Here is a 16,715-nt window from a genome sequence, read left to right as displayed (position 1 = left end):
AGCTACGTACCCAGCCCAAGGTGCTTTTACTTAGGAACACTATTCTGAATTAAATTTAGATGGTATGAATCTTTTCTCCTTGAAAGTATTTTAATCAATGAATATGTGGCTGACTTCTGATAATAAAGGGAGAGTTATTTAAGAAATACTGTAATGCCTAATAAGTTATTCCCCTTGGATGTATAATATGTCAAAATATACTCTACTGTCAGGTATATCTAAAAAGAAAACATTTTTAAAAAATAGCAAAGGGGAAAAAAGAAATACTGTCATGGGTCTTATCTGAGTATGGTATTGGCTCACATATTTATAATAAATCATATAATTTCATAAATATTTTTGAATGCTTGTTATGTGCCAATCATATAGTTCGTGGATATTGAGGCTTAGTCAACAAGATGGATCAAAGTCCCTACCCTGTGTTTTTACAGGTTCAAGCAGGTAATAACCATATTAAATAACTAAATCATATAGTTGTAAGAGGTTTAACTTTCTCATAGATATGGATCTATTTTACTATAAGCAGAAAAGAATCTATGACTTCTAAGGACTACATTACAAAATGTAAATAGCACCCTTGGGAAGCAAGGTACAACTTTGTCACAGACTGGGTCTATTGTGTATTTAGTGACATTTACTTACCCACAAAACAAATATTATGCTAATGTTAAAGCAAAAGACTGCCTATTCAATTTCAATTTCAATTTAAATTTTCAATTTAAATTTTTTAAAATATTTTTGCAGCAGTGGTGATTGAACCCAGGGCCTTGCTCACGCTAGGCAAACATTCTACCACAGAATTGTATCCCCAGCCCATTCCTATTCAATTTCCAAAGAGAACATCTTGAGTCATGCAGTTTCTTGGGTCAGTGTTATGTTCAATTCTAGATATGTTTCTTGGGTCAGTGTTATGTTTAATAGTAGATAGGTTTCTTGCTTGAAAATTTTATTCTTACATGAAAAAGTAAAATTCATTCTAGAAATAATATATACGGTAAACTATGCATAAGTGTTCATTGTTTTTTGGTTCTCTGGATTGAACCCAGGGGTGATTTGCCACTGAGCTAACATCTCTCAGTCCAATTTCAGTTCTGGCTCAGGGAAGAACCATGAACAGAGAATTGAAATTGGACTGATGGGGAGTTAGAGTTTAGGTAAGTGCATGCAGGATGAGACTTGGAAAAAAGTTTCTAAATTTTTGGCATTTTGCATTCTGGAGTCCTAGGCTTAAACTCTCCCTTTACCATTATTTTACTGTGTGTCTGAGCAAGGCACATTACCTCTCTGAAGTCCAGTTTCCTCACCTGTAAATTAATGAAAATTCATGTTCTAGGGGCTGGGGTTATGGCTTAGTGGTAGAACACTTTCCAAGCATATGTTGAGGCACTGGGTTCGATTCTCAGCACCGCATATAAATAAATTAAATAATAGAAGTCCATTGACAACTGAAAAAAAATTCATGTTCTAGAAGATTCCTTTAAGCTCCTTATTTCCTGAATTCTACACAAACCAACACTTTGCCCTCCCACACACTTTTTAAACTTTCCTTTGTCCTTTTGCCCAGAAAAGCTGCTTAATTTTCTTTGATGATAAAGGGACCAAGCTTGGTTTAGAGCTTTAAAAGAAAGAAAGGAGGGCTGGGGATGTAAGTAAGTCTATGCTAGAGTACTTGCCTAGCATGCAGAGGCTCTGAGTTAGAGCTCCAGCACAGCAAAGAAGGGAGGGATGCAGAGAGGAAGAGGAAAAGATATAACTGCCCAAATTATTTTAATACTAGGAATCTTAAAAAATATATCTGTCTGAAGAGCTTTCTAGAATCTGTACCTCAAGTGGGAAGGTGGCCTTTCAGTCATTTTTATCTGAAATAAAGGTAAATATGAATTTCTATACTTGAATTGTTAATAACTATTATTATTGAAAAGTAGGCTTATGAATTGTTAATAAATATTATTATTGAAAGTAGGCTTCAAGATGGTTTTCCATCTACTGATAATGTGTATGACCTTGGGCAAATGATTTATGAAGTTAGTTGTTTTTTATTTTAAATGGGGAAAAGAACTATATTATGATATTTAAATTTAACAAATATTTATATGATGCTCCTTATGTGCCAGGTAGTATTTTAAAAATTATACAAAACTCAATCCTTTTAACTACCCTGAACAGCTAGCAAGTAACAGAACTGGTGGCCAGACCTCAAGTTCAGCTCTTAACTATTCTGTATACTACACCATAAGAATTAAAATGGAGAAGCACTTGATAAAACAACTCCAAAGGATGAGGGGCTGGGGTTGTGGCTCAGCAGTAGAGTGCTCGCCTCGCATGTGCGAGACCCTGGGTTCCATCCTTAGCACCACATACAAAAATAAACAAGTGAAATAAAGGTGTTGTATACAACTACAACTAAAAAATAAATATTAAAAAAATATATTTAAAAAAAGGATGGGGGATTATCTTTGTTTAATTAAATATTTGGATACGTTTCAATGAAAATTTATAGCCAATTTAAAAAAATGTTCTAATTAGTTATACATGACAGTAGAATGCATTTTGACACATTGTAAACAGAGCACAACTTCTTCCTCTGGCTGAACATGGTGTAGTCATATATGTATATAAGGTAATAATGTCCATCGCATTCCACATGCTTACCATCCCCAGACCCCCTCCTCTCCCCTTACTCCCCTCTGCACAATCCAAAATTCCTTTATTCTTCCCTATCCACCACCCTCCCCATTATGGATTAGCATCCGCTATCAGAGAAAATATTTGGGGTTTGGTTTATTTCACTTAGCTTGATATTCTCCAGCTCCATCCATTTACCTGAAAATGCCATAGTTTCATTCGTAAGGCTGAGTAATATTCCATTACGTATGTGTACCACATTTTTCTTTATCCATTCATCTGTTGAAGGGCATCTATGTTGGTTCCATAGTTTAGCTATTGTGAATTGAGCTGCTGTAAACATTGATGTGGCTGCATCACTGTAGCATGCTGATTTTAAGTCCTTTGGGTATAACCAAGGAGTAGGATAGCTTGGTCAAATGGTGGTTCCATTCCAAGTTTACTAAGGAATTTCCATACTGTTTTCTATAGTGGTTGCACCTATTTGCAGTCCCACCAGCAATGTATGAGTGTACCTTTTTTCCCACATTCTCATCAACACTTTTGCTTATATGCCATTCTGACTAGAGTAAGATGAAATCTTTGTTTTGATTTGCATTTCTCTAGTCACTGGAGATGATGAACTTTTTATATGTTTGTTATTGATTGTATTTATTCTTTTGTGAAGTGTCTGTTCAGCTCCTTAGCCTATTTCTTGATTGGGTTAATTTTTTTTGTGTGTGTTAAGTTTTTTTGAATTCTTTATATATCCTAGAGATTTGTGTTCTGAGGTGTGTGTCATAAAGATTTTCTCCCATTCTATATGCTCTCTCTTCATGTCATTGATTCTTTCCCTTTGCTGAGAAGAAGTTTTTTAGTTTGAATTTATCCCATTTATTGATTCTTGATTTCACTTCTTGCACTTTAGATGTGTCTTAAGAAAGTCAGTTCTTAAGCAGACATGATGAAGATTTGGGCCTATGGGGCTGGGGATGTGGCTCAAGTGGTAGCGTGCTCGCCTGGCATGCGTGCAGCCTGGGTTCGATCCTCAGCACCACATACAAACAAAGATGTTGTGTCCACCAAAAACTTAAAAAAAAAAAAAAAAGATTTGGGCCTACTTTTTCTTGTATAAGGCACAGGTCTTGTTTTATTGCCTGAGTCTTTGGTCCACTTTGAGTTGATTTTTGTCCAGGGTGAGAGATAGAGGATTAATTTCATTTTGCAACATATGGATTTTCCAGTTTTCCCAGCATCATTTGTTGAATATGCTATCTTTTCTCCAATGTATGTTTTCGGAGCCTTTGTCTAGTATGAGATAACCATGTTTATGTGAGTTTGTCTCTAAGTCTTCTATTCTGTACCATTAGTCTACATTTTTATTTTGGTGTCAATTCCATGCTGTTTGTTACTATTGCTCTGTGTATAGTTTAAGTTCTGGAATGTGATGCCTCCTGCTTCACTCTTCTTGCTAAAGATTGTTTTGGCTATTCTGGGTATCTTATTTTTCCAAATGAGTTTCATGATTGCTTTTTATAGTTCTATGAAGAATGTCTTTGGAATCTTAATAGGAATTGCATTAAATCTGTATAACAGTTTTGGTAGTATGGCCATTTTGACAATATTAATTCTGCCTATCCAAGAGCATTGATTCCCAAGTTTGTTTGTTTGTTTTTTGAGGCTATTGTGAATGAGGCAGTTTTCCTAATTTCTCTTGCAGTGGGTTCATCACTGAGGAATAGAAATGCATTTGATTTATGGGTACTGATTTTATATCCTGCTACTTTGCTGAATTCATTTACTAGTTCTAGAAGTTTTCTGGTGGATTTTTTTTTTTATCTTCTAAATATAGAATCATGTCATCAGTAAACAGTGACAGTTTCGGTTCTTCTTTTCCTATTCATATCCCTTTAATTTCTTTCATCTGTCTGATTGATCTGGCTAGAGTTTCAAGGACTCTGTTGAATAGAAGTGGTGAAAGAGGACATCCCTGTCTTGTTCCAGTTTTTAGGGGGAATGCTTTTAATTTTTCTCCATTTAGAATGATATTGGTCTTGGGCTTAGCATAGATATATAGCCAATTTTTAAAGCACGGTATTTCATTATAAAAACATACAGCCTTTAAGATGCTACCTCATATTGCAGTGCTTTAGTCATAACTTTGATGAACTTTGATGGTTATTATATAGTATAGATATAGAGTGGAGATATTTGATTGAATTTAAACAAACATACTCAAGTTTAGAGGGTTGCTTTTTGTTTTTTAATATTTTTTAGTTGTAGGTGGACATAATACCTTTATTTTATTTATTTATATGTGGTGCTGAGGATCGAACCCAGTGCCTCACACATGCTGGGCACTCTACTGCTGAGCCACAACCCTAGTCTCCTACAGGGTTGCTTTTAAAAGGTCCCTGAGTCTGTTTATATATCACTTGTGTTGTTCATTTTAGTGTGTTTAGTGTTTTAAAATTTTAGTTTATGGTTTGTTCGTGGCTAACATAACAAAAAAATAGCATTTCAAGATATTATTCTGTGAGAACATTTTTGTATAATTAACATTAAAATAATAGTACATGTATAAAATTACTCTTTTATTTAGAGCCACAGCCACTGCTTTTTACTTGTCACTAGAGTCAACTTTGCCTCTTACTCTCTGTTTAAAAACATCTCATAGTATTTTTAATTGATTGCACTGGGAATAAAGAGTACTGGCTGTATTCTAGCTGGGTATGGAAGTGCATGCCTGTAATCCCAGTGGTTTGAGAGATTGAGGTAAAATGATTCAAGTTCAAAGCCAGCTTTAGCAACTTAGTGAGGCCCTGTCTTAAAATTAAAAATAATAATAAAAAGGGGCTAGGGGTGTGGCTCAGCAGTTAAGTGGCCTTGAATTCAATCCCTGGTACCAAAAAAAGAAGAAGAAGAAGAAGAGGAGGAAGAAATATATTCTATTTTGCAGTATACAATTTTGAGCAAGAAAGTTGATATACTTGTACCATATTTTCCTCATGTAGAAGTAAAGTAGATTAGACTAAATTTTTGCTAAGGTACTTTATAATTCTCATAACAGAAACCTATAAGACACATTTTTGAAATTGGAGCATATAAATGAAAAACAAAAAATACTTCAATGATTGTAGAATTCAACCCATTAGTAGGTATCTATCTATGAAATGTTAAGAATGTTATTATAAAAAAAATGGATGGACTGATGTAGCTATATAGCTCTCAAGATAGCACTGAATTTTACCAAAAGTGATGTTGATTTGCATTGACCTGTCCTTTCCTTTGTCATGTTCACATTTGTGATCAGTGCCCCAAGCTTTGAAGAAGGTTGGGAAATTAGCAGTACAGTCTGTCCCTGGAACAAAGTGAAATGTACCCATGTGGAGATGAAATTCATGACTTTAGATTGTGTGCCAGCACCCTGAAGTAATCATTTATAGCCTAGGTGACTTATGTAAGTTCTGGGGAGGAGTACAAAGTCAGTGAAAAATCAGTGTGGAGAGAAGTTTGGAAAGGCTTCTTTTGTGGAAAAGATAGGGAGTCTGGGAAGTTCTTTAAAAAACAAACCCCGTTTAATGGAAAGCAGAGGAAGGAAGAAGGAGGCATGCTCAATATGTTAAAAAAAAAAAAAGTGAGCAATGTCACAAGATGGAAAATGAATAGAACATTGTATAGGCAGCAGTTTGGCTGGAATCAGAAACCAAAGACTAGGGGAGACTGGTAAAAAAGATTAATTGAAGAAGCCAAAGGAATCTTAACTAGGGACACCTCAAAGTGTAACTCAAAAGTAACATTTACATCAGCATCTGCCATTGAACAGTCTAGTATCTGATTGTATATGGTGGCTCTGACCCCACTGTTAAGTTTATACTGGATTCATCATATAGTTAGGAAGCCAACAAGCAAACAACAACAATCAAATCTGAACTTAGAGGATTTTCATAGACCGGGTTTTCTGTATTAGGAATAAGATGGATAAGTATTTAATCAAAACAAAGTTCTGGGTGCCCTCTTTCTCTAAGACTGTGAGGACTGATGCTTGAATCAGTCTGGGAGCTAGTCAGACTGATTCAAGACTAGTCATTCTTAGAGGCTAGTTCTTCTGGCTCTAGAGTTTTGCCAACTACTTAAAATTCCCATTTGTTCTAACAAGAAAAGTGAATATCTTAGGCATTGGGAAAACTGAACATTCAGAGTGATCCATAATTAAATGGACTAACTTGGGAAATAAATTCTTCATCATTAGAGGTATTCAAAGACTGGTTGATAAATATTTGCCAGGGAGGTGTCCTTGAAGGGATCAAGTGGGAAGTTGAATTAGACTTGTTTTCAGTGCTGAGAGTCTATGAATCTGTTCTTAGAAGTTTAGGGAAACCCTAGGAGAGAAGACTACAACCACTCTCTCCTTCTTAAGAAACCCTAATAGAGAGTTCCTTTAAGCCAATATATACATATTGCTGCTGTCTTTGGATCCTTCACTTAGAACAAAAACCAAAGATAGCTCAGAGCTACTTCTGAACTTTGTCTAAAGGGAATGGAGGAAGAGTATCTTTCCCAGTGCTGGACTTCTATATATGCTGTTTGACTTATTTCTAAAGCCTGCCAAAGTAGTACAAAGATTCCTGGCTCTTCTTACTACAGAATAAATAGGAAAAAGAGGTCTGGGAAAAACCTCAGGGGTTACTAAGAAGAAATTTTATCCAAAAATAATATCCCTTTAATTTCATAGAAGACAATCTGGTAATGTGAATAAAAAGTTTCCTTCTGTGAATTTATCCCAAGGATATAATCAAACAAGTATACTGAGTCAAATGTTCAAGGATATTTATGAAAATGTTTATGTCTGTTTAAAAAAAATGGAATCAACCAAAATGTCTAACAATATAGGACTGTTTAAATATATTGTGGTATAGTTATGTCTAAAATAATAATATACATATACTTTTGACAAGGATGTCTACACTGAAAAAAATGCTTAAAAAGAGAGAAGATATGATCACATGTTTGTGGGATTGAATGTGCTTACACATACATAAGACGTGCAACAGAATACTATCAGTTCTCTAAGGCAAACACATAAACAAGTATACTAAATTATAAAATTCCTATTAACTGAAAACATGTAAATGACATGTAAATGAAAGCCCTATCCAGTGTCATATATTTAAAGTAATCAGAGTTATTACTTTTTGAAACCTCTATTATCTCTAAATTCATAGTTCGGTTACTTAACTCAGGTATTTGTAGAAACCTGTAGATAGCAGCATAGTAGTTTTGGTGTTAAGAAATTAGAACTTAGTAGTGTGACATACTTATCCTCTTTTAAAGAACAAACATTTAAATTAACTAAGAACTAGAATTGATATCAGTAATATCAGGTAAAAAAAGACTGCTTTTATTCAACAAATATTATAAAACCAGCATGTACCAGAAACTTTTTCTAGTATTGAGACTTACATATTATATTCTAGTGATGGCAGAGGAAAACAAAAAGTAAAATTGAAAAGAAAAATATTGGAGCTAAGGACTATACCATAATTATTTTTTTAAAAAAGTAATATAAAAATGATTATGTGAAAATCTATAGAAGGTGGTCAGGGAAGACTTTTCTGAGCAGATAACATTGAAACTGATTGAATGACAAAGAGTTAGCCATTTAAAACTAAACTTGCCTAGCATGTGTGAGGCACTGAGTTCAATTCTCAGCACCACATATAAATAAATAAAATAAAGATCCATCAACAACTAAAAAAAAAAAAAAGAATTTTTTTAAACTAGGGGGAAGAGCATTCTGAGCAGAGTGTGTCAAGTATGAATGAATTGGTCTTGTCCTAGGAACTAATAGTTGAACAAGGCTAGAATTGTAGTAGGAGAGAGGGAAAGTGGTAAGAGATGGAGTTTAGACCTCTTTTTTCTTTTAAGGATTTTTAGAGATTCCTTAAGAGCTATTGGGTTAGACAATTGCAAGTTATCATTGAGGAGGAATAACATTCAGTGACTTCCCCCAAATAATTAACCCCAAGTTACAAGTCTAGATTATTGCTTACTTTTTTAAACAAAATGCTCATTATAATTTTTAAAAAGATATAAAGAACATTTATATAGATAAGCATCTTAAAATATAAGGTAAAGCTACAAAGCAGTATGACAGGTTTTCCTCTGTCACTTGTAAACTGAATTAGAAGGCAGTCCCCAGAATTGACAGTTGTGGAAATACTATCATGTTAGTCAACAATCAGGATAATCTGCATTCAACTAGGAATCAAGGGATCTGGGTTCTAATTACCATTTTGCAAGATGTGATCTTGAGGGCTGGGGATGTGGCTCAAGCGGTAGCGCGCTCGCCTGGCATGCGTGCGGCCCGGGTTCGATCCTCAGCACCACATACCAACAAAGATGTTGTGTCCGCCGAGAACTAAAAATAAATAAATAAATAAATATTAAAAAAAAAAAAAAAAAGATGTGTTCTTGAATACGTTTCTCACCTGGATATCAAACCCCATCACAGAATGCAAGAAGTTAAATAAGGTCTTTAAAAAATATCCTTCCAACTCTGATATGTTGTAATGCCATGAAATCAGAATAACATGTTCCAGGCTGTTTGGGGTCAGGTATTTTAGAACTTGTATTCATAGTACTTTTAGAATTTTTACTTTTCAAGTGTTATTCTTATTTTAAAATGTCCGTCTATGTGTTTAAATCTATTTTCCAATTTAATAGCTGCTGTATTGTTAGCAATAAAAAAAATTTCTCAAGGTTTTATTTTTCTATTTTCTTTGCTTTTTTTTTTTCCTTTTTAAATTTCTGCAAGCTCTCTTTGGAGATGTGAAGGTCAAAAGCTTCCCCACATTTTCCTGAGATTTTATCCTTTATCCAAATCCAAATCACTCTTCTTGAATTCTAGGACCTTGGAAAGATATTAACAGAGCTTAGCCTGCAGTAGCTTCTTTTATGACTTTAGTTGTCAAATTTGTTTCATCCATTTGTTTGGAGCTAGGTTTGGTATGGATGGCTATGGTGACATAACCTTTAGGATCAATTGCTACAGGTCCTAAGGGAGGAAGCAGTCTTTCTAGTTCCTTGCTCTGGCTTTTGTGCCATCTTTCATAGGCCTCAGCACCAGAAAGATAATGAGCCAAGGCTTGAGCTGCTTCAGCCCACAACCAATCCTCAGCATTCCTGCCTAGAGAGGTACCTTGGAGGGTAGTCTCTTATTTGTTTTGTTTAAAATAAGGCTGAAGGTTAATATGTCTCTCTTGTCTTTTAAAAATTTTTTTTTAATTTTTTATTCTAACTTGTTATATATGATAGCATAATGCATTACAATTCATATTATACATATAGAGCACAATTGTTTATATCTCTGGTTGTATACAAAGTATATTCACACCATTCATATCTTCATACATGTACTTTGGATAATGATGTCTATCACTTTCCACCATCATTTCTAAACTCCTCCCTTACCCTCTTACCCTTTTGCCCTATCTAGAGTTCATCTATTCCTCCCATGCTCCTCCTCCCTACCCTACTATGAATCAGCCTCCTTATATCAGAGAAAACATTCGGCATTTGGTTTTGGGGGATTGGCTTACTTCACTCAGCATTATATTCTCCACCTCCATCCATTTGCCTGCAAATGCCATGATTTTATTCTCTTTTATTGCTGAGTAATATATACACCATATATATCCATTCATCTACTGAAGGGCATCAGGTTGGTTCCACAATTTAGCTATTGTGAATTGTGCTGCTGTAAACATTGATGTGGCTGTGTCCCTGTAGTATGTTGTTTTTAAGTCCTTTGGGTACAGACTGAGGAGAGGGATAGCTGGGTCAAATGGTGGTTCCATTCCAGGTTTTCCAAGGAGTCTCCATACCGCTTTCCAATTGGCTGTACCAATTTGCAACCCCACCAGCAATGTATGAATGTACCTTTTTCCCCACATCCTTGCCAACACGTATTGTTGTTTGTATTCTTAATAGCTGCCATTCTGACTGGAGTGAGATGAAATCTTAGAGTAGTTTTGATTTGCATTTCTCTAATTTCTAGAGATGATGAACTTTTTTTTCATATATTTGTTGATTGATTATATAATATCTTCTGAGAAGTGTCTGTTCAGGTATTTGGTCCATTTATTGATTGGGTTATTTGTTTTTTTGGTGTTTAGCTTTTTGAGTTCTTTATATACCTTAGAGATTAGTGCTCTATCTGATGTGTGAGGGATAAAAATTTGCTCCCAAGATGTAGGTTCTCTATTCACCTCACAGACTTTTTTTTTTTTTTTTTTTTTTTTTTTTTTTGCCAAGAAGAAGCTTTTTAGCTTGAATCCATCCCACTTATTGATTCTTGATTTTAATTTTTGCACTATGGGAACCTTATTAAGGAAGTTGGGGCCTAATTCAACATGATGGAGATTAGGGCCTACTTTTTCTCCTATTCTAGTCGCAGGGTTTCTGGTTTAATTCCTAGGTCCTTGATCCACTTTGAGTTGAGTTTTGTTCATGGGGAGCAATAGGGGTTTAATTTCATTTTGTTGCAAATGGATTTCTAGTTTTCCCAGCACCATTTGTTGAAGAAGCTATCTTTTCTCCAATGTATGTTTTTGGCACCTTTGTCTAATATAAGATAATTGTAATTTTGTGGGTTAGTCTCTGTGTCCTCTATTCTGTACCATTGGTTTACATTTCTATTTTGGTGCCAATACCATGCTGTTTTTGTTGTTATTGCTCTATAGTATAGTTTAAAGTTTGATATAGTGATGCCACCTGTTTCACTCTTCTTGCCAAGGATTGCTATAGCTATTCTGGGTCTCTTATCTTTCCAGATGAATTTCATGACTGCTTTTTCTATTTCTATGAGAAATGCCATTGGGATTTTGATTGGTCACCCCTTCATATTCAAAACACTAAAAAAATTAGGGGTAATTGGAACATATCTCAACATCGTAAAGGTTATCTATTATGAGCCCCAGGCCACCATCATTCTAAATAGAGAAAAATTGAAGACATTCCCTCTAAAAACTGGAACAAGACAAGGATGCCCTCTTTCACCACTTCTATTTAACATAGTTCTTAAAACACTGGCCAGAGCAGTTAGACGAAAAGAAATTAAAGGGATATGGATAGGAAAAGAAGAACTCAAATTAGCACTATTTGCTGACAATATGATTCTATACCTAGAAGATCCAAAAAGTTCCACCAGAAAATTCCTAGAACTAGTAAATGAATTCAGCATAGTAGCAGGATATAAAACCAACACCCATAAACTAAAGGCATTTCTGTATATAAGTGACAAATCCTCAGAAAGGGAAACGAGGAAAACTATTCCATTTACAATAGCCTCAAAAATAAAATAAAATACTTGGAATCAATGAAAGAGGTGAAAGACATATACAATGAAAACTACAGAACCCTTAAGAAAGAAATCAAAGAATACTTTTTATTTTTTGACAAACATTTTCTGTAATCTCATAATAAAACATTTTAGTTATTAATTTTTTTTAATTACAAATAACCCACTCAAGAAGTTTAAAGAAATTGATTAATAGGAATAATATTAATAGGAATATTAACAGTCCTCCCGAGGGACTGGATCATTGTCAGAAAATGAGACAACTACTTTTTATCTGGCTTCCTGTAGCCATTAGGTCTCTTATCTCTCATTCACTGTTCCTCTTATTTCATTCTCTTCTGGTACTGTTCCATGCCTTTGTCAGCCTGTAGCCCTGTATAGGTACTGAGTGTATTCTGTCTCAGATCAAGGTAGCAGGCAGGAACCAACTAACATCTCTGAGTCCTTATTCCAGTGTCCTGGGAAAGAGATTCTGGCCCAGCTTGGGTCAAGAGCTCACTTTAAATCAGTTATATTGGGTCAGGTTGGGGAACAAGGTTATAATAACTAAAGAAAATTAAATTGTATCCTCTTTTTTTGTTTTGTTTTTAGATACATGACAGTAAGGTATATTTGACATACACACATGAGATGCAGCTCTTCATAATTTTGATCCCATTCTTATAGTTGAACATAGTGTGGAGTTACACTGGTTGTGTATTCATATATGAACATAGGAAATTATTTCTGATTCATCCTACTGTCTTTCCTATTCCCATCTCCTCTCCTTTCCCTTCATTCCTTTTTGTCTAATCCAGTGAACTAAAGTGTGTACTCTAGACAGTAAAGCTTGCACCTGTGTGATGTTAGAGTTCTTGCAGGCAGATATTACTTCTGTTTTACAGAGGAAAATATGAGGTGACTTGCCTTATGTAGCAGTTTACTACTGTGGAAGTCTTCTTTATCTACTGTCCTTCACCTCATGCCCCTGTACAGCTATGGTTTTTATTCTTTGTGGGGGAGGGAGAGTGGGCAGGTACTGGGGATTAAATTCAAGGGCTCTCAACCACTGAGCCACATCTCCAGCCCTTTTTTGTATTTTATTTAGAGACAGGGTCTCACTGAGTTGCTTAGTGCCTTGATTTTGCTGAGGCTGGCTTTGAACTCAGGATCCTCCTGACTCAGCCTCCTGAGTCCCTGGGATTACAGGCGTGTACCACAACGCCCGGCTCAGCCCACACTTCTAACCTCTATACTAGTGGTTACCACAGTAAATTTGTATTTAATTGTTTTGTCTACCAGTTTTGTCTACCAGTGTGGACCCGTGTGCTATATCTCTTAATTGGAGAGTATTTATAAACTGGATAAATTGAGGCTAGAACTCAGGTTTCCTGAGATTTTAATGTCAAAACTTTCCCCTTGTGGTATATTTATGCCCTAACTTTTAGCGTCCATGAATAAGTTACAGTTTTAGCCAATTTCCTTGATAACAGTTTACATTCTATCCAATGAAATAAAGAGTTGTTTCCAGCCCAGTAATTCACAGGTACAGATAAAGGCCTTCATTTACATGACTTAAATGATGCTAAGGTCACTGTGAGTTGTGTGAGTGCTTAGCAACCATAAGCAAGCTGATAAGATACTCCTCAGCAGTTATCCTGAAACTTGTCATGTACGTGGACAATTACGTGAGGCAAAAGCTTAGTAACATTAACACTATTGAAGTTTTACTTTCAGTGTATGTGATAAAATAATGATGTAAAGTTGGTATTAATTCAATGATGCTTTTATATGAATTTATATTTTAGTAATACAGTTAGTATTTATAGGCTTTTAAAAAATAATAGCACATATATGAGACATTACTTAGGCTGTAGACCATCCTCACATGGAGTAACTTACTTCTTGGCATCATTCAGTATTCATTAGATTAGAAGCCACTTTTCTGCTATAATTCTTAGTTCTCTGGGATTATACCACATGCTGGGAGAGGGAACAGGGTGAGCCCAGAGAATGTCCTGGGAGCTAACATGCCATATAGCCCATGGCAAGCCTGAGCTACCCTTGAAAACCCACCAGGGAGGTGTTGAATAGATTTCTTTTGTGTGCTTTTTGCCTCCCTATTTATGAAGGACACCATAATTTAACTCAGTGAATCTCAGAGGACCCTTGATTTATGACCTAATTTTATTCCCAGAGAAACACTGACCCCCCACCACCACCTTTCCATTGGCACAGTATTATAAAAATTAGGTCCTATTTTTGGAAAACAGTTCTATATTTTTAAATAAGAATACCAAAATCAATTATGTGAAATGTATATCTTATTTTCATTTATATTTCAAAAAATACATTGAAGTATATAAAAGTAAAATTTATAGCTATAATGAAAGACAGCCTGTATGCTAGTTAAGAGGCTGATACTGGAACCAAACTGGGTTCAGATTCCAAATTTGCTTCTTCCTATTTGAGTTATCTTAGACAAGTTACTTTGTCTCTTTATGCTTCAGTTATCTTTAAAATGAAGCTAAATGATGGAGCTAAATGAATCAATGTATAGAAACTACTTAGCACTGGTAATACTGGACAATGATAAATTATTATCAAGTGTTGGCTGTCATTTTATGTTGCACATGATTATTTTAGAGAGAATTTTCTGAAAGTTCTTAAATTTGGGCCAATAAAGTTTACTTCCTGCAAAATTGTTCATAATCTGGATCCAGTCCTTCCTTTCTCTTACTTTCTTTACATAAATTCTCTGTCCAAGTTGTACTTTTCTTTCTACCCATTGTATGGTGTACTGTTTTCTTTAAGTCATCTCTAAATCATAAAGTCTTTGAAATTAAGAACTATGTACATTATATCTCTATGTCCCCCTATCACCTAATATAGTATAGTGAACACTTGAAATATTTGTTGTTTAATTGGCAAAGATAAGAACAACGTTTTCAAAATTATAAATTAAATGAAGTATTGTGTGCACATTTGTTCATGAGTATTCAACTTGTATAGCAAATTAATAATTTTTAAAGTTAAAAACTTAGAGCACTTTGAGAACTTTTTTAATTACTAAAACTAAATGAAAACATTGGTAGGTTGGATTATTTGGAACTATGTAACAACCAAAATATCACATTCCTTGTATTGCAAAATAAGTCTCCTTCTGATTCTAGCTTATTATAGCATTTGTCCCTTTGAAACTGTTATTATTATATAACAAAGCAGCGAGAACCCTGTGACTGTGAATGTCCATATCACAGATTTAGTGCTATGAGAACAAGGAATCAGTTAAGGAAGGGAGAGAGAGAAAGGGAGAGACACAATTGGACTTGTGTTTTCTTTCTAATACTTAATAATGGCAATAAAACATCTTACCTAAAAAATATGACATAAAAGACATTTTGACCTTTTGGCTATTAATGATATATTTTAAAAAAAGTTGTACCTGATGTTTAAAACCACATAATTATCCATTAGATGATGTGTATATTCTTAAATCTTGACTAGTCTAGTTGAAATTTAGATAAAAATAATTTTTCCGTAATTTTTTTTTATTTATGCCATAATTTTAACCAGTCTGTTCACCTGGAATTTGGAATCATCCATCATCTCTTTATAATTCTGTATACTTGTGAATCAAGAGTTTTCTGTATTTTCCTTTCACTTTTTGTTAGTGAATATGGAATGTAACATTTGTTATTATAGGCACATAGATGAGTTCTTTTTAAGAATACTTAAGGGCTGGGGGTTTGGCTCAATGAGGAGGGCTTGCCTAGAGTGTGCAAGATCTTGGGTTCAGTCCCCAGTACTGCCAAAAAAAAAAGTATGTTAATGTGATGAATATTTTGAACATGATGCAGAGATTTTCTTTTTTCTTTTGATTCCAGATACTCTAGATGAATATTTTGAATATGATGCAGAGGAGTTCTTGGTCTCTTTGGCCTTGTTAATAACAGAAGGTCGAACACCTGAATGTTCTGTAAAAGGTCGAACGGAAAGTTTCCATTGCCCTCCAGCACAGTCTTGTTATCCAGTAACTACAAAACATGAATGTAGTGACAAGTTGGCCCAGGTAAGAATCACAGGTTGAATGCTTAAAAAAATATATGTAAACTAATGTAAGTTCTATTATCACCTTCATTATATCACAATTATAATTTTCACATTTAAATATAAAATTGGCTCTTAAACAAGGCTCTTGAAAGCAGGGCAGGTAGTTTTGTGGATCAGTCAGCAGGGTGATTCACACCTGTCCTCTCATGCTCTCAGGTTGACTCTCTTTGATTGAGTTTTCTTTTAGAGTTTCAGCCCTGTCTCTTCCACTTCATGTTCTTGTTCATTCAGTAAATTGATGATTATTTTCCTCAGATTAACCAATTTCCCTCTGTGCTCTTTTTTTTAAATGGGAGAATACCTTTTATTATTGTATTAATTTTTTGAATGATAACTGTTAAAATATTTTGGTAGGTAGAGTAAAATTTGGCTTGGGAACTTTTCTCCCAGTTATTAGTTTATCAAATTTAGTCCAAATTTTTAAACTTAAAAAATATCTTACCTGTTTTGAATGTTTAATGAAAATGAGTTGGTCTTCAGAATTAAGAATTAAGCCAAGCATGGTGGGTGGTACACACTTGTAATCTCAGTGACTCAGGAGGCTGAGATAAGAGCATTCCAAGTTTCAGGAAAGACCCTGAAATATTTGTATTAAAATAAATATTTAATATTTGTATTAAAATAAAAATATGAAAGGGCTGGGGGTGAAAGCTCAGTG

At 34.6% G+C, this 16,715-nt stretch overlaps 1 protein-coding gene across 6 annotated transcripts in view; it reads left to right on the top strand.

Annotated features, from left to right (window-relative positions):
- Positions 1-16,715, top strand: part of Atosa (atos homolog A) — a 141,734-nt gene that overhangs the window by 94,533 nt on the left and 30,486 nt on the right. For all 6 annotated transcript variants that reach the window (XR_006855377.2, XM_058584809.1, XM_046460906.2 and 3 more), the window contains one exon: positions 15,832-16,016. Coding sequence is in view for 5 of the 6 variants with exons in the window: in XM_058584809.1 (XP_058440792.1) it covers positions 15,832-16,016 (185 nt within the window). In the remaining variant the exon portion in view is untranslated. The remainder of the gene's footprint in view (positions 1-15,831; positions 16,017-16,715) is intronic.

Source organism: Marmota monax, unplaced genomic scaffold (assembly GCF_021218885.2).
Source record: "Marmota monax isolate L192 unplaced genomic scaffold, Marmota_monax_Labrador192_F-V1.1 WCK01_AAM20220418_F8-fsc00001, whole genome shotgun sequence".
Taxonomy (NCBI): domain Eukaryota; kingdom Metazoa; phylum Chordata; class Mammalia; order Rodentia; family Sciuridae; genus Marmota; species Marmota monax.
Note: the sequence above shows the minus strand (reverse complement) of the source record. Positions and strands in the feature narration are given on the sequence as shown.